Source organism: Syngnathus scovelli, chromosome 8 (assembly GCF_024217435.2).
Source record: "Syngnathus scovelli strain Florida chromosome 8, RoL_Ssco_1.2, whole genome shotgun sequence".
NCBI lineage: Eukaryota > Metazoa > Chordata > Actinopteri > Syngnathiformes > Syngnathidae > Syngnathus > Syngnathus scovelli.
In genome coordinates this window covers 12805504-12824359 of record NC_090854.1, presented here as the reverse complement: position 1 = coordinate 12824359, position 18856 = coordinate 12805504, and the positions used below count along the sequence as shown (strand labels likewise).

The window sequence follows — 18856 nt, the reverse complement described above, 5'->3', positions numbered from 1 at the left end:
GAATGCAGACCATGCTGCCATTAAGCCACGCCCACTTGTGACAGCATGCCACGCCTACATATTTCATCTTCTCCTGATCACTACCTCACAGACTGATTGTTGGCTATATGCTCCCATGGAAGACTCTAAAAGTGGTGTGGAGGTTCACGAACCAAATGAGACAAAAAAAAAAGACATAACAAACGACAAATGCGTCATTTCACACTTAGTAAGTGAGCAGCAGTTTTCATACAATTACAATGTGAATTTTCCATTCTATAATATATCCACTTTATTAATATCTTTTTTATTCCGAGAATGTTCCTTCTGGGTAAAGTTGCTCTTTCTGTTCAAATTTCAATTATGGGGTTCTATTATGACTCAGAGTCTTTTAGTTTTACTGTGTTTCAGTATATTGCCTTTGGGAAAATAAACTGACTTAAAAAGTGCATCAGAAAGACAGAGTGCTGTTGTCCTCATGAGTCAGGATAAAGTTGGAGGGCATCGGATGCGATGCAGTCAATATTTACAGAGACCGCCTCAGCCTTCAAGTGTGTGCGTGAGTGTGTGTGGTCTGCCAGAGTTCCATCCCGGAGCCATAAAACAGAATAAAGTGCAAGATGGAGGGCTTGACAAGTGGCTCTCATTCATCTCCTGCAGGGGAGCCATTTTCTAACGAAAGACCATTTCGCTTTTGATAAAATCCAATGATGGCCATACTGCAGTAAACTAGGACAGGGGCCTAAGTCTGCTCCAAATAGACCCCATCGACTCAAAAAATGCGAAGTATAATTGAGATTAATAGCTTCTTAAAAAATAATAAAATCCCTCGCTCAGCTCCTGTTCCAGATCAAAAATAATTAGTGTCATCTCAGGCTGGATTGGTTGAAAAATTCACCTAATGGCGAGTTGAAATCATCCAGGTTTTATGCTGGACTAAATCCTCAACCGGTCCTTAAATGATAAACCCAAATACTGATGCTGCCAGTTCTACTGGAGAGCTCTGGATCAGCGTGATTACTTTGGGCTGCCTGGAGGAGATCAAAGTAATCCCCAAATACGAGTATGAACACGGAAAAAGCATGCTATATACGCTCGTTTGTATATTTGGGTTATTAATTTTATCTGTCTATTATAACCTGTGTGGGTTTTTTTTTTTAATGCATGGTCAGTACCAAAGTGTGGACTCAGCAGGTCTCATTTCCTGATTTGTCTTTTGTGTGGCGGGTCCACAATGACATGAGCTTGCCAGCCGTCACCATGGAATCACAAAGAAAGGGAGGGTGGGTCGTTGTATTTTTAGATCATGTTTGACACTTTTTGCCTCCAAAGGAGATGAATGCTTCTCCAATACAGCCGTTTCCTTCTTAGTATTTTGTGAAGAATGGCTTCTGACCTCGGGCCTTGTCGGTTGCGTTGCAGCATCGCAGCCCTCTTTCAACTAATGGCTGCTGCTCAGTCTCCATTTATCCATTAAGGCCATTTGGAATCACTCTTCCTGTGCCTTCTATTTTTGACTTTCTTCTCCCACTCCTCCATCACACCACAAGTCTCTCAATTTGCCAAATGGAGTCACGACTCCCAGTGCCTGACGCCATAGTGAGGAGGCGACCACCCACCGGGCTTTGTCCAACTTTGTGGCCCTTTGGATACAAGTCGAGTGGATGAGGGGGACCTTTTAGTGTGTGTTAAGCAGGATACATTTAAAAGTGCATTCAAATTGTATGAAGGTTAAAAAAAGGGAAAAAAAATCTAATTCAAAGTATTTCATTATTTATTGAGTAATACAACGTCCGTCCTTCCATCCACCCCCACCCTTATATTTTCAATCGGGTCACGTGTTGTATTATAAATAAACGAAAATTGTAAAAAAAGAAACCACATTCTAAAACAACAAGTGCCAACGTTGCATTCACACAGCGTCAAAATGTCTCTCCTCACATTTAAGGCCGGCAGATTTCCAGCTCCCTCAACTCTCATGCGAGGTGACAGACGTTAAACCAGCTTGACAGCTCCGACGAAAGTGGATTCTCCATCCAGAGACACATTGGCCGGGGACCTGGGGATCAGCACCTCCAACTGATCACCGACTTCCAGCTTCACGACACCTGAGGGAAACATCAGTGCATTTCACACCTTGAAGCGGCATTGCTCTTTGCTGCTGTAAAGATGGTGTACAAAGTAGGTTATATCATAACGCACCTCCCGTGTAACACGTGTTATACGGGAGCTCGCTGTCCATGCGCTGGATGCAGCGAAACAGGATCACGTACTGCGCCTCGTTGCCTACCACCATCCTCTTCCTTCGGACCACCACGTGGCCCATTGCAAATGTGCTGTCCATGTAGTAGACCTGAATGAGATAATAGAAAAATATAATAGACTACATGATCATGAAATGTATAATCACTTGTGTGTTCCAATACTTTTGGAGGGGACTGCGTTGCTGTGTTTTTTTGTTTTTTTTTTGTGCTGTAGTAGTGGTGTATTTGTATCTAAATATAGTAACAAATTAGATACAAAGGAAGGTACAATGCATTATGACAAGATCAAAAAGTTGTTTTTGGCTACAATGCATTCTTCCTTGTCCTTGTCATTTCCAGTGGTGGAGAATTACGTACTTCTTTGCACTATAAATAGCCTTAAATCTGCCCACACAAAGCCCTATGCTGGATACAAAATATTCAAATTTGCCATAGAACTAGGAATGTTTGATAGTGTCTCACTCATGTTAACACTCCGATACCAAGTAACGATACCACAAAGTAAATCTCAGTCAACATGATGGCAGAACGTTGATGACAGAATGTTTCTTTTTTTCTGTTGTCTATAATGATTTGCAATTTAACGCCAACTACAATTACTCAATGATTGATTTTTTTTCTTTTGCCTCAAGTATCAGTGGCTGGTATTTGCAAGCGTTCCCAAGGCGTTGAAATATGGCTGGTTATTGGCATGATACGATACTGGTATACTGGCACACACATAAATGAAAAAATTATGAGTATTACCAGATATCAACAAAATGAGTTTTATAGAGGTGGAATTTTTCGATACAGCGCTTGTATGGGTTTTCATTAGATGAATGCAAATATAACTAATGAAGTGTTCCTTGCATGAGCTTGGTCGATTACCTGGGATTTTATCATGCATTAACAATGATGAATCATTAAATATTCATTTTACAAGAATGCAACATTTGCATAGATCGTTTTCTGCACTGGCTGCAGGCAGAGTTGCTCGGGCTTCATGTTAAATCAGCAGGTTGCAATGTAGGCCAAAAGCGCCATCTTGTGGTAAAACTAAATAAGAACATTGACATGTGTTACTCACCTGACTGTAGACAAGGTAATATCCCTCCTCTTGGACAAGTATGTTGTCTTCTATCAATTCCAGCGAAGAGCCTCTCCTCAGGCCAGTCATCCAGGGGATGCCCGTGTATGGCTCCAGGGCAAAATCTAATGTAGAAGACACGCCCATCATATTGATTTTCTCATAAATTTGTGTTAATGAACTGTTTAAGTCATTTATTTATTTATTTATTTATTTATTTATTTATTTATTATTATTTTTAATTTTTTTGTATTTATTTATTTATTTATTTATTTATTTAATTTATGTGGGGTCGCCAACATCACCTGGGAGACCCCAGGCCTGTTCCAAAAATAGCTCACCAGGGATTGTGATTTTTTTTTGGTGATCTGAGCTTTTATAACATTCCATTTGAGAGATTCCACTGAACATACTGAAACATTTTCTTTACCTTTCACGAAGACTTTTCTGTTCTTGTTCGCCAACAACTGGAGACAAGACTGTGAAACTGGGGGGGAATGTCTGATGAATTTTTTGACGCACAATTTTTCTTTTCCCATTAAATCCAAGGACAACTAAAACCAGAAGAAGACAAAGACAAGAGCTCACCTGATGTGTCTGTTCCAGAGACCATCCTCTTCCTCCTCATCAGGGTGAATGGGTGGTGAGTATCTGTCTGGCTGCTTCTCGTGCCACTCACATCCTAAACACAGAAAAGGAATACAATATGAAAGAAAAAAGGGTACACGTCTAACGTTAGGATAAGCATTCCATTAAAAAAAATTCAAATGGCTCACCTGCTCACCACGCTTGGCTTCCGGCCTTTCCACCCTCCTGCGACACACTTCAGATTTCAGGCCCTCCACCTCAGCGCTTAGGACCACCAGCTGGTACAAGGAGAGTGCAGACAGAGAGGACGAAGTGATGACCGCCAGCGAAAGCAGGAGGACCTGCCTGGAAAGCCCTTGGGCCTCAACGGCCTTCTCGCCTGTCCCGGGATCCAAATGCAATCTAACCACCATTGTCAGGCTCACACACGCAGGAATGGGAGTCAATTCCTGAGCGCTGATATGCTTTGGTTTCACATTCGTTCTCCAGTTGCTTCCAGTCGAACGAATAGTCACTAAAAAAGAGAGAGAGCTGCTTCCCCTACTTGTTCTGCTTGGCTAACCACATCAACTTCCTGCGTCAACAGCAGCCCTGACCTTACTCAGTGCTTATTAAGGCTCTTATCATAATAATGATACATTTCCACGAGTTACATTGCATTAATTCAATGGACAGGACAGGAGAAAAAGTTCTCTGCACATAAAAAGTGAAGTGGCATCAAAATTGTCTTACATGATTTATTTCATTCATTTAAAAATGTCACAATTTCATGTATCAATGTTATTGCATGTTACAGCACGGAATACACAAAGTGAAAATATGAGCTTACAAAAGCGACATGTGAATAAAACGTGTGGGTGGAAAGATGATCATTCAGTGACTTCTTCAAGCTGAAGATGAAGACGAGTCATTCATTTGTCTGCTTAAGAAACGCATCTTTGTCAAGTTTTAATACAAAAAGTCAACGCAGTGCAAATTTGTATCAGAAACAATCACATGCCAGCCCCTGAAAGCAACACACACTTGCACTCATGCCATCAGTGAATACTGATTTGTGTTGCATTCAGATTGATTTAGAAAAACAAACACATTCGGACTGGCTTTGCAGTTGTAACAACGCAAGATCCCCAATTCTTTAAATTAGCAAAAGGCAGGAAACCACAGTAACCCAAAACGTTGAGTGCAAAAAAAAAAAAAAAAAAAAAAAAAACTCTTGCAGAAAAACAAACACGTTACTCTTAAGTGCAATGTCAACATGTCGGAGACAAACCAGGAAAGGTCATCTTCCGATGCCGCCGCGGGGAAGATCCACACATAAATACAAGCGCACGCACTAATAATTACATTCATAGCAGCTCTTTTCCTTGCCAAGCGTTGGCTTTATAAACTGTCGGACCAAATATGGCTGAAGAGCTCCGCTGTGTACTCAAATGGCTTCATTGTTCTGCACTTTGAACGCGAGGGCAGAAAGACACCAGGGAAAGGTTAATTAGCTCATTAACAGCCCTTTGAGGGACTACAGCCATTTTGGCACGTTGTAGGAGGGTGATCAGAACCTAAACGATGATTAGAGTGGAAAACAATGCCAGATAGGATTATAAATCATAACAAAAGACAGGCTCTTGTAAATTGAATACAACACGCATGCGTCCAAATATATGTTGAATGAAAGAGGTGCTGATCTTAAACACTCCTCCAGCATAGCCTGGTTTCATTTTACGATTCCAGTGGATGGATACAAACACAAGAGAAAAATATCTTTGAGGATTAGACTTTAAAAACTCAGTCTGGCCCTCAAAGGGGTAAGCTTTTCATTCCATTCCAAAAAGGAAAGCTGCTATTTTCCAAAGAAGTATTAGGGTCATAATGGAAAGGGGCGAGTGGGTTGTGGTGACGTTTATATAATTTCATTTTCATTGGCATCAAACTAAAGGTATCACTCAAAATAAGGATGATCACGAAATAATGAAGTTGTATTTACATAACTGTGCATGGTTTTGTGTTATAGTCAGACTTCAAGTCTTGCGGGGCAACCTAAAGAGCTGCCATGTCGTCGCAGCTCAAATCTGTATCGCTCCGAGACGACACGACTGCAGATTACGTCAGCAGCTGGAATACATTTTCGCTCAACATCATCTTTTGCAAGTGACCTCATTTAGTATAACAGTGATTCCCAACCAGTATGCAGCTAGAAATGATCCTTTTTTTTTCAACAAATAATTTCCTTTGTTCAGACAACAATGCCAGCGACATATAGCGACAGGCACAACAATTAAATGCTTTTCTACTAGATGGCAGAAAGCCCTTAATAAACCAGTGCATACCCTTTTGTAACATTACTTTTTGTGTGCTGTTCCTTGAGATTTTAGTCAAATGTAAAATATATGCCTTGACTCGATAAAGGTTGGAAAACACTGTATTAAGAGTCACATGCATGCGTTCATGGATGAAAAAATGAAGAGTAATGATTCACCTCCCTGAACAAAACCCATTTACAGATGTGAATGAAATCAAAGAAGCATTAATAAAATGTTCCATCAGATGATGGTGACATTGGAGGATGACTGCACACTCTCCTCATGGGCGTGGCTCTTAAGCAGCTCGCAAATAAACTGCTCCAAGGCGGCGAAGTAGCCTTGACACTGCCACGTGTCATTGTGCGTGCCCTCAGGGAAGATGGCCAGGCGTTTAGTCCGCGACGGCGACATTTCGTACAGTTGCTTCATCATGACCGGCGGTATGAGTTGGTCCGACAGTCCGGAGACGAACAGTGAGGGCATGCGGCACAGCGCCACCTGCCGGTAGGACAGGAACTTATTCCTGTAGCACCACAATGGCAGCAAGCGCATGGGCAGGAAGGAGAAGAGCGTCGCCGCCATGTGTGGGATGCTGAGGAAGGTGTTTTCCACTATAATGGCCGCCACGCGGTGCGGGTTGGTCGACGCCAAGCGGATGACCACGGCGCCACCGAGCGAGCGGCCGAACAGTACCACTTTGGTTTTGTCCAAATCGGGCCGGGTCATCACATAGTCCAGCGTGGCCTCGGCGTCCAGGTAGAGGCCCTCCTCGCTGGGCTCGCCGTCGCTCTTCCCGTAGCCGCGGTAGTCCACCAGCACCACGTTGGCTTTCAGATTAACCAGCATCAGCAAGGCATTAGGCACCCTGTGGCCTATATTGCCCGCGTTGCCGTGGAAGTAGAGAATGGTGGGCGGCGCCGAGGACGTGGGGCTGCTCTGACTGGCCCCCGCCACCCCAGGTAACACATCCCCGCCCGTGTAGCGCAGCAGGATAAGGTTGAGCTTCACACCGTCTTTTGTGCGAATGTACACATTCTCGTGCGGGATTCCCGTCGGCACAGGAACGTAGAGACGCGATGAAGACGGCTGGTCTGGGAAGTAGAGGAGCGCGTCTTGGAACTTATAGAGGATGGCCGCAACGGAGGCGAGGATGAGAGCCAGGAGGATGAAACCGCCATACAGGTGGAAGGTTAAGATAAGAGCGAGCAGGGAGACACGGCAGGCACCCCAGGACCAGGAGACTAAAGTGAGGGCGCAACGCTCTACTGAGCCCCACAACCTCCATGACTTCTCCATGGCAACACAGAGCGTGGTCACAAAAACAATAACCTGAAAAAACAGAGAACACTACACATGAGCCAATCAGAAATGGAGTTGCTGGATTCATGAAATCTATTGCACAGCTCAATTAGAAAATAAATGTTGTCATGACTCCAAATTCACAAAACAGTGCATATACAGATTGAGGAAAGAACGTGTTTAACGCCGCTGTTAAAAATAACTAAAGGCACACCCAACCTTTGGTCTTTACCGTATTTGATGACAGGAGAGTAACTGTAGCAACTGATCGTGTCAATGCACGCTCGTGCTAACCTCACCGACCTAACCAACCTCACACCCAATTTGACGCGTAACAAATTAGGAATTATTGATTAGGATAAAAGCCTCAAGTTTAATATTAGAAAACAAATAATCTATTGCGGTGATTGCCAGCTGGAGCCTTCTTTGAGCTTTTAGCATACCCAAGGCTGTCGGCAAGCTAACTAGCGTTTACTCGTCGACGTTAACCAGGCGGCCAGGTAGTTCTGACTCACCTCCCTCTCATTGTCGTTGCATCAGATGCGTGAAGTGCTGTCAACTCGCTCACACGAAAACACCGATGTTGTCACGCAGATCAGTTGCAATTAAGTGAACTAAGTTAATAAGAAGTGACCTGCAGTGACAGAAAACCAGCGGAGCTCGCTGTGCTACACAGCTGGTTAGCATTCTAGTTTAAGTCTTCCGGGTTGAACTATCTCCGGGACAATGGTTCCGTATGAAAGATGGTTCCTTGTCATGATATATTAGTCCGTTATCTTTGTGCCAATAACCATAAAAAATGGAAAATATTTTATTTAAATATTTTAAAAAGTGGTATAAAATATTTATAGTCGACCGTTTAATGACCACTTCATGTAGTAGGGGCTGAACATACCACATGAGGTCGCTATTGTAATTATTATTTTTTAAGAGTGCTCAAAATACAGCAGGAAAGAATACAGTACTTTAAATCAAAACTGCTTTCACTTCCATCCATTTACACAGAACACGTTGAATGTTTTAAATTAATATGATTATGGGGTTATTGCTCACTTATATAGAGAAAAACTGCAATCTTCTTTTTAGTTAAGACATATATGATACTAGACAACGCCTGCCTTCGAAGAATTATTTTGATTAAGGCCAATATTGACTTTCTGCAAAAACATCACATTACACAGCTATTTCTGAAGGTTGTCCTTCAGAGTTTCTGGCAACCAACCTGTTCACAGGCATTGGACAAATGGTGAGTCTGCTATGAGACAATAATAGGACAGAAAAAAGGTGAGATTAACGTGACTGAATAAATTCATTCATGCTGTAAATACAGTATGGATTTTTACACTTTCTTTTCCCTGCTGACGTTTAACATCTCCCTCACACTTTATCATTTGACCTTGGTAGGCAAGCAGACAGATGATGAGCAGGCTAGCAGAGCTGCTGGCCATTTAGCTCCGTCCTTGAGGTTTCACTGATTTGATTCCGGGTTGTCCCAGTCAACAAAAAGAGAAAACAAATTCTTTTAGAATATGACTTCTGTTAACAATAATAATGTAAGAGTGAAAATAAGACATCAAGAAAAAATTCAAAGCAGGAAATGGTGAATGCATGCTAATTTCAGCTGAAGAGAGGTCTCTGATAGTATCAGACAGTATTGAACCTTAAACTGCAGCATCACGGCAAGGGGAAGTAGGTCAGATGATTGTCATTTGCTGCTTGATGTCACAGTAGGCTGAAGTCAGTGAAAGCATTGCAAGTTGCAGCGTTAGCTTTTCAGTATAACTCAAAAAATGTGGTTCACTTTGATAAGTGATTGTATTTTTCCTTTCATGAACTGTTCCGTGCCTACCTAAGTGGAAAGACACCTGACAATTTAACTAAAGAGTAGACTTTACTTTAGACCAGGTGAAACTAAATCTAGGTTGTGACAGCATTTCGTATCAGAATGACTTGATTATGCTGCCTTATAGTTACAACGCCTAACCAACTACCACCTGTTTGTAATCTTTGCAGAAATTAGGCTGCTATTTTCTCAAATGCACTTAAAGAAAATACCTTTTGACTTTAAGGCTTTGTCCACTCCCATAACGGCGCAACCGCCCTTTTCTAACTGCGACTATCTACGAAAATATGAAAAAATACCGCAGGCTGGCTACTTTACTTTTAACTACACTTTGACTCTTTTTGATAAATAATCAAAACACACACTTAAAGTCAGTAAACACACAGGCACACATTGTAGCTTCAATTACTCCAAACATATGGCTCCAAAGCACTGGAGGGCAGCAGCTCAATAAAAGTGGGAGCTGCTGTAGGACGAGCAGTGATTTGATGACCTAGCAGGGAATATCATATCATCAGGCCGAGGGACATGCTTATCATTCACCTCACGCCAACCACTCAGCAGCACCCTGCTAGCAACACTGAAGCAGCATTGTGCATGTGCAAGGCACCCATTGACAAAATGAAAGGCTGTAATGCACATTTTCATCCTGTAAAATGGGAGCTATTGCTACAAATTGATTGCCAGTCAGCATTTTACGACTGCAACCTTATCTGCTAATGTGTAGGAGTTGCTTTTATTATCCTTCTTTTTGTTTGTTTTCGGTTGCGTTTGCGAAAGACACACTTGTGCTCATCTGACAAAAATCAGATCCGCATGTAACTAAATGCCATGCACAAACGTGATAGATTCCGTGTCCATGGTTACAATGTAAATGTGTTATCACCTTGGCGACAAGAGCGTTGAGTCACAGAGGACAGCTTCGACATGATACGGCGGAATCTCCAAAGTCCAAGACAATCAGTTTCAGTTGACCACCGAGTTATTTGAATTTCAACACCTTTTCTCCTACTGGCGATACTGTAGTGTGAAGGGAAAATGAAATAGATTAACCGAGAACCACTATGTAATAAAATTAAATAGTAATCATGTAAAATAAAACTACTTGCCCTTTGAAGGCACATGACTAAGTGTCCGTCTCGTTATTTTTACCTTGACAGTAATATTCATCCATTTCCAATAGTGCAGCTCCCCCACATCATAGGATTGTGGGGAAGCTGGAGCCTCTTCTAGCTGGCTTTGGGCGAGAAGCGGTATTCACCCCTGACACACATTCATACTCACATTGATGCCTAACCACTAAAAACACCCAATTTCATCTACCGTAATTATATAAAATGAAAATCATCAAACATCTAGTACAATTCAATCCAAGTGTCTTTAATGTTCAATTTTCAAAATACTCCACCCAAGATTTTAGTATGACAATATGTTCTGACCCAATGCTATTTGTTAGCACGTCAATGGAGTTTTGCATTGTGTGTTAGCATTAAGCTAACATAGAATTCCCTGAGGCAGTCACGGTTTTTGCTTTACACAAGTAATTAATTATTAGTTTGACAATATTGTTGAACTAGAATCAACATCTGTCAAAGTGGCAATGTAAATCTAACCCCTGTATAGTAAATAATTTGACATTTAATGATGTCTGGGGAAGGAACAGCAAACAGACATCACACATTTCAATGGGGAAATTCGTGATTTTCTCAACTCCTGCACATTGATAATTTTGTTTGACTAATGAGATATGTTTTTTCCATAAAATTCTTTAATTAGATCACTTTTGTGCTGTTTGAGGTTCCACTACAATCATTTTAGTTTTACTTTGAACTCCAAAACAGGTAATAAAGATGCAAAAATTCTAACATATTACCTGTCACTGCAGTATAATCTCACTGACTCATAATTAAATCAGTACTTTCAGCTCCTGTGGCTCTGTTTAAACGTCAGTCAAGGTTTAATGAGATTGCCCATACAGTATAGTGATGGCTCAGTCAGCTGTAGTAAAATAGGCAGCCCATGCCTGCAGTGAAGGTTACCCTCTGTGCCGTTCCCACCAGCAATGACTTGGATGGAAATTGCTGTACGTCTCAAACAGTAATTAGGAGGCCTCCTGTAGCGAAGAAGCCAACATTTATTAAAATCCACCGTCACCCTCGTTTCCCTTGCACATCAGTCTACTGTCAAATCTGCGTTCCCACGCGTTCGATTTATCTGAGCCTATTTGAAGTACGAGGACTAATACGATGGGTGACTAAAGATTGTTTTGGATTTTAAAACAATTTCCCCCTATCTTGGAATACATACACTGTGTTTAGGGTGTAAATATGATTTTTTTTTCTTCTCCACCCTCTCTTGTGGGAGCACAGATAGATAGATGGATAGATCATTAGCGCGTCTGGCCATTGTGCCAAAAATAAAGATGAAAAGACAAACTTTCAGAGCAGGCTCTCTTTTGTGTCTCTAGATACTTGAGCAAGCTCCTCAGCGGGAATGTTAATGTGCCAGAGCTGCTAAATCAAGCACTCTTCAAGTTAGATCCAAATGCGTGTTTTCTGCTTAGCTAAAAAAGAAAAAACAGCTCTTTGTTTGCCATCGTCTTACTGTGTCACGGTTTGACCAGATGAGGCTCAACTCAAATTATGTAGCATATAAATAAATAGCATATAATTTGGAAATTCATATTGGCGGCTCGAACTGCAGAACGGCTAGGTCCTCAACCAGGCGGGGCTCCCTCTAGTGGTTGTTTATCTCAACAACAAACTACACATCAATATTAATGGTTTATATCACATGTAAGGTTTCTTTTTTTGGTGGTGGTGGTGGTGGTGGGGGTCACCCTCACCATAAATATCCTATGTGGAAGCACACCCTGCGCAAACCACAACTGCCACTCACTCTTCAGTAATGTGTTTCAAAGTAATCACAGTGAAGGCCTTGCTTCTGAGACAGGGACATTTTCACGGAAGCAAATCAGCACACTGCACACTTTGAACTCAAATGCAATTCCTGATTGATTAATTATTGAATTAAGAGGACTGCCCTAATTTTTTTTTAATGAATATCCCCAAAACAATCCACCCTCTGTTTGAAAATGGTTAAACAAAAAATAGCAAGCTCGTGCTGTAACCTCGATGGACATCCTACAGCTGTGCCGCTTGAGTCCCGTGACCCTGTAGTAAGTCAGCGTAATAGCAATTACTCAGAGGTCCTCGTGATTTACACGCTAGGCTTCCAACCTACGAATGGGAATAAATCACTGCCTCCCCTACTCATCCTCTCCTCTTTATCTGCACGCTCAGCTCTTAGTCGCTGTCTCTTCCCGACCCTTTCTCAGTCTGTCACAGTCGCACACAGGCAGAAACACTTCTCCTGCTCACCCCTCGAGGCCCACACATAATCGCTTAATGAAAAGGTACTTTACACAGGCGGCCGTTCACTTGGGGGATATCTCTTTAAATGTCACTGTTAATGGCGGGAATTAGCAGAAAGCAGCAGGTAGTGTATCAGCCCGTGGACATGCTGATGACAGAGTATGATACCCGGCAAGCCCACTTATTGCTTATTTGTCCTACACTTGCAAACTGTACTTGTTTATTTAGTGGCAGATCCCTTCGTTGATTTATACGCCACCAGGTCGCCCGACTCGGCGCTTGATTACAACGTGTAATTACAGCTAGGGCCGTGACCCAGCCATGACCGAGTACGTTTGCAGTTGACATGTCGAAATAACGGGGGGCTCATGTGACATCACAGTAAGCTGTAAAAAGTTGTGATAGGCCCACAAAATCCAGCCCAAAGATGAAAAGTGATCAATTCTGTGCTTCTCAGAAGGAGGAAAGCAAACTATGGCTTTCTTGCAAACTATGTATGAACTTCTGATTTGCTAAATAGCGCTTTTATGATACTCGAGGGTTGGAAATGTAGACAATATGACAAAAAGGAGTAAATAATGTCTATAGTTGACTGTGAATCAAATACAGTTGGTAGAAGACAATAGTACAGACTGCGGGGATTAACCTTGGCAGCGGTGATGATAATAAACTCCCGCTGGAAGGTTCCAAGGCTCAACGGAGCAGCAATCCAAACTGGAGAAAGCGACCGGTGACTGGCGAGAGTGGCGCTGCGTTGGCCTTCCTCCAGCCTCATCCCGGGCACAATCTGGAGAGCATGTTTATTCTAGCGAACACGCCACCCTTTAAGCGGAAGAAAAGATTGGATCTCACTATTGGAAATGGTTTGGATTCCACAGCCAAAATGAGACTTCATTGGCAACCCTTCAAAGATTTTAATATATTTATGGATGTCTTTTGACTTTCTCGCTGTATGCAGGTGCACTTTTCACCAGGAGGTGCTTTGTCCCTGTCAGCAAAGATTAGCGGGAGGTAAATGCATTTCCAGCTACCATGCGGGTTAATCTTGCTGCTTTGCATTAATGAATAGTTCAAATTCACATGGTATGGGAAATTATATTTAATAACAGCAGATATGTCTGGGTTAAGGGAAGTTTCAGTGTTGATTTTATTTTAAATGGACGTTAAGGTGTATCAAAGGAAAAACTCTCTTGGTAGGGTTCCAGGTCTCCCTGCAGGAGTTTGGAACGTCAGTCTGGAGTCCTGGAGTTCTTGTAAATCCACCCGTCTGGTGTTTACACTCGGGCTGGTGCTGATGTTATTGTGCTCTGAGAAAGTTTAAATGGGGACAAATAGGAAGTGGTTGCATAATCTGTATTTTGATCCAGATGATTTTGCTTCATTCAACCATTTCATGAAATAATATTGAGTAAATTCAACAATTTTTCTTTTAGTATTAAAATAACTGTGACCTGTCAAGATGAATTGGTGACATTTTAAAAAAGTTACACTATAAGATACACTGTGATACGTTATAATTAGGCTAAAGTAGAGTTTTTTGGTTTAAATTTTTTCTAAGATAAAAACCTACTGACTTTTTCATTAATCGTAAAGACGCCTCGGCTCTTATTTTCCGTTACGCTGGAAGAATTTTGATTAGCATCTGAGCCGCTCCTGGTACTTTTGGAGCCTTCCCTCATGAATAAGCTTGTGTGGAGCATCAGGATTCAGTCCTGGGCCATTAATGATGCAACATCAGGGCAAGAGGCAATGAAGACAAACACAAATGCAAAACGACTGAATGGTGTTACGCGTACTTGTCTGTATGATCCACCCTAACACCTGACACAACCTCCAAACCTTATGATCTTCTGTCCTCTACTATATTCCAGAAATTTCCTTGCCTTCGTCAGAAAGCTGTCTTCCCTGACAGGCATATTTCCTTTGAAGCTTTGGAAAATTATAGATTGAGTGAGCTCAATGCGGATATGTAGGGCGGCATACTGCGAGACCAAGGGTATGGGAAAAGGCATTGAGATAGTGAGCCGTGTCGATGTGTCGCTAAGGAATTCCTGGAATGGAAATGAGGCGAGGCGATCGATCGGGAGACTAAAACCTGAGGCGGAGTGGGGCCGCTGATGGGTGGGTGGGTTGATTGAACTGCATGATGGTATCTGGATCATTGCTCTAATCCCTCTTGATTTCAGTGACCAACTGAGCAAGCAGTGGGAGTGCATCTCAGCAATCAGCGGCATGCTCTTCTCTGAGGTTTTTTTTTTTATGCACATGAAATGCCTTTTGTTTCTTTTTTTTTTCCTTACATTGTAATCATTTAAAACTCGTTTTGCAACGCCGCTGCAGATTTTTTAAAAACTTTTGTCACATTCACAGCAGCATTTTTTTATGGTCCATTTCTGCTCACTTGGGAATCAATTGTCTATTGAGACGCCCACTGCTGTTGTAATCCATCATAGTAACAACCACGTTTTGTTGTTTATTACAGTTTTGTGAAGATGTGCTGATCGTTAAATATTAACAGTCGGCCACCATGATGCTTTAGTATAGCAATTAGCGATAAACATGATCATGAATGAATTGCTGTCTTTATCATTAATCTTCCTACAAATTAACTACCTTTTGGGAGGGCCTTATTCTGACCAAAAGCAGCAATTTCAACATTAAACAAAATTCTGTGAGCAAAACAGTGAACAGTTATTGTTTTGAAGTAGACATTTTGAATTCCAACGCTTGTATTTTGAAAATGATTTTAGCACATACCTAGCTTGGCCTTGTCTTTTTGTTTTGTGAGCTTTTGGATTTAGTTAAAGCCTACATATATGGTCGCTAAACTAAGCTTTAGCTAGCTGTCAAGGCAAAATCTTTTAGTAAGTACCCTGTCAATAGATTTTAGTTAAAGGTTAAGGTATAGTTTATCTTTTGCTGACAGTATACTGTACCTTTAATTTACCACATAATATTCCAATGAGGGATAAATGCAATGAGCTTACATTTTTAATCACCATATTACACTATATAATTATCAGTAATCATGAGGTAATTGTCAATTTGTAGACCTTTTGTAGTTCAGAATGAGCAAATTATTTGCTGTAATGCACTTTTGTATTTATTCCTCTTACAAATGAATTGTAAAAATAACACATTACGGGGATTTCACTACTCAGTTAAATCTGTGCCAGAATTGCGTTTAGTGTATTTACGCCAAATAACTTTTGATCCAGAAAGAAGCATATAAGCAAGCTACTATATGATGATTCAATCAGAGGTGGTTCGATGGTGCATAGACAAACGCACACACCCGCGGCATTGATAGTGGATGAGTCATGTCTGCCAGCGGTTACAGTTACTGTGATGGCCTGCTATTTGCATTCACAGCACACACACAAGCTCTCTCTCTCTCTTTTTGCCTCTTGTCACATTATATGTCGCTTCCACTACCTTTTTTGGACTCCATTTGACTACCTTGCCTTGGAAACACATGCCCAGTGACGCATACACACTCCATGTGTTAATTGGCCACTACTCAGGTCCTAATTGAAGTAATCACTTCAGGGGGAAATTTTCAATAAATATATCTTTATTCTTGTCGCTATGCCAGTGATGTGAGTTTGGATTTTAATGCCCATAAGGCATGATGGTGGAGCCCAGCAGAGATTAAATTTGACACGGGTGAGTGAGCGTCTCAAATCATTCAAGATGATGATTCTAGTGTGTACATCTTTTCATTTCCACACACTCGTGCATCCATTTTGTAGCCTTTATCACGTTGAGAGTCACAGATGAGCTGGCTAGCCCAGGTCACTTTGGATGAAAGATCCCGGAGTAGTCGCCATCCAATCGCAAGAAACATATTGACAAATAATCATTCACACTCGGATTCACAGCAGTTGATAGTTTGGGGTCTTCAGTTAACCTAACAAATATATTTTCAACACAGAACTGAGAGCACACTAGACCTCTGCCAAGGTTAAATTCTTCCCTGTGAGTTCAGCGGCAAGACTAAAAGGTTGAAAAAATAATTTTGCTGTGGATGAAATGGAAGGAATTAAAAAGATTGAGCGGGGGTTGTAAATATTCTGAGTTAAAAAAAAAAAATTGCACCATAATGTTCCACTTTATTCCTGTATTTCGCTCAGACTACTCGGTGTTGCAAAAAATGCCAACAAAAAAGTAAAACATAAACACAGAATCATCTCAAGTTTACAGTTCTGGGTTCGAATCCCTACTCTGGACTTTCATGTGTTGTTTGAATGTTCTCTTTAGTCCCGACCTTAATTTTACTCAAATACACCAACTTCCTCCCACATTACAAAAAAATGGGAGATTCTTGGGGGGAAACAAACCGTTCGTGAAAAATGGAATTGAAATGTTCATCATTTTTGTTAAAATTTTTGTGTTTACCATTTATTCTAATACGTTGGACCTCGAGAAGCACTGAGAAAAAAATTCTGACCGCCCTCTCGCCATCATTTAAGTTGCCCATATGTCCAATATAAAACTCACTGACCTCAAAAGGAGCTTTATTGACATACATTTAGATCGGTGAGGTAAATAACTCATTCGTGAATGTTTTTCCTCCGTTACATGTGTTGACTGCAAAGCTTGTGCATTCATTTGATGTGTAACGGGTGAGTGGGAATGTCAATGCGGGACACGGCCAGTCCATAAACCTCCTCGTTACAGAGCACGGGCGCATTTGACGGTTCGGCTGTGCAAGACTCGACTTTGGAGAGTTATGATCGGCTGAGTCATTTTTAGACATACTTTCACATGTGTGGCGAGGGGTTCACTGCTTCGGGGGCAGAAAGCTTCTTGTCATCTTTTGGCTCCCCGATCAGTAGAAATATGTTTTAAAAATATCAACTTTTGTGAAATAAATTCACTTGATGAATATCAACCATCAAGATCAATTAATCATATCAAAAATATTTTTAATCTTACTGTGTAATATTTTGCTCCTAACTTCCATTTTAACTCCTATTTTTTGGATCGACGCTGTTCGTCACCTCTGCCAGCCTCCTCCACAAGAACACAAATTGAGGGGATCTCTTTTGGAAGAGTGATGTTCATCCCGCCAGAGGAGCTCCAGACGTAGACTCTTTGCCAAGGTGCACTGAAGCCAATGCTGCCAGCCCACCATAAACTGGGCCAACCCCTCACTAGGCCAGATTATGTTGGTACTCTTTCACTTTGTCATCCATTTGCTTGTTAGTGAATAAACAAAACATGTTAAAATTCTTCCAATAGCATCAAGGACACTCTGACAATAATCACTAAGGATGTTATATAAATACTGCCATTTTACTTTTAGCCTCCAGGGGTCCAATAGTCTTAATCAAACACAATTTATAAGTGGACAAAATTATTGGGACACCTACAGAAAGTGAAAATAAGATGTCAACCCCCCTCTTTCTTTTAATTTTTGCAAGAGTTCCGTAATAGTTTATTTTTACTTCGCCCAGGTCTTTCTAGAAAAGCAGATCAAAATGTCCGTTGTAATTAATCTCAGTTAGTTTCTTATATTCAAGGATACATTCATGAACTATGGAAGGGAAAATGACAAACTGTTTGCAAACTCTTACAGTAACAGTTTTACCTCACAGTTAAAGTCAATGACCTAAGATACAAATTTATAGGGTACTATATATTGCCTATAGCACTTTTTTCCCCATCTTGTAATGTATTTCAGGGACACATATGGACTCCCACACTCAGTAGTTCACCGACCTTCTCCAATTTTGTTATACAATTAAATTGTAAAATGACAATAAAGGGCACTCATTCATTATACCTTTGTGGAGGCTGAAGTGTGCCATTTTGCTGATGTCTATTTGTAGTTGCTTTTTCACCTTTAAAACATTCTATCTACAGGTTTGGTGTTCAATTTTTTTTTCTCTGCAACTACCGCGGGTTCAACTGTGTTTTAAAAATAACCACGCGGACATCATGCATGCTTTTTTTGGGGGGGTATATGTGAAGCCCTTTGAGACTGCCTGTGATTTAGAGCTATATAAATAAACTTGACTTGACTTGACTTGAAGACTTAAATCGACTCCGGCTTGTTCCATGCATTTAACATGATGATGCGGAGTGTTAACACGTGTGCCCGCCCAATCAGCCTTCATTGCATGAACCCATGACTTCCC

At 41.3% G+C, this 18856-nt stretch overlaps 2 protein-coding genes across 2 annotated transcripts; both read right to left on the bottom strand.

The window, feature by feature from the left end:
• Positions 1-1730: 1730 nt before the first annotated feature.
• On the bottom strand, positions 1731-4471 carry tnfsf13b (TNF superfamily member 13b). The gene is made up of 6 exons (XM_049728405.2): positions 4089-4471; positions 3901-3994; positions 3743-3799; positions 3313-3437; positions 2182-2332; positions 1731-2087 (listed from the first exon to the last, which is right to left on the bottom strand). The coding sequence occupies exons 1-6, from the start codon at positions 4311-4313 to the stop codon at positions 1975-1977; spliced, it is 765 nt and encodes a 254-aa protein (XP_049584362.1). The 5' UTR covers positions 4314-4471; the 3' UTR covers positions 1731-1974.
• A 364-nt stretch (positions 4472-4835) lies between these two features.
• On the bottom strand, positions 4836-8200 carry abhd13 (abhydrolase domain containing 13). The gene is made up of 2 exons (XM_049728404.1): positions 8012-8200; positions 4836-7526 (listed from the first exon to the last, which is right to left on the bottom strand). Exon 2 carries the CDS (start codon positions 7491-7493, stop codon positions 6438-6440), a length of 1056 nt encoding a protein of 351 aa, XP_049584361.1. The 5' UTR covers positions 7494-7526; positions 8012-8200; the 3' UTR covers positions 4836-6437.
• Between the last annotated feature and the right edge of the window lie 10656 nt (positions 8201-18856).

Bases quoted from the DNA above. Each gene is read 5' to 3' on its own strand.
- tnfsf13b (XM_049728405.2), bottom strand. From the start codon at position 4,313: ATGGTGGTTAGATTGCATTTGGATCCCGGGACAGGCGAGAAGGCCGTT. The intron at 3,438-3,742 runs GTAAAGAAAATG...CTTCTACATTAG, and splicing joins CAGAAAAGTCTTCGTGAAAG to ATTTTGCCCTGGAGCCATAC. The intron at 2,333-3,312 runs GTGAGTAACACA...TATCTCATTCAG, and splicing joins ATTACCTTGTCTACAGTCAG to GTCTACTACATGGACAGCAC.
- abhd13 (XM_049728404.1), bottom strand. From the start codon at position 7,493: ATGGAGAAGTCATGGAGGTTGTGGGGCTCAGTAGAGCGTTGCGCCCTC.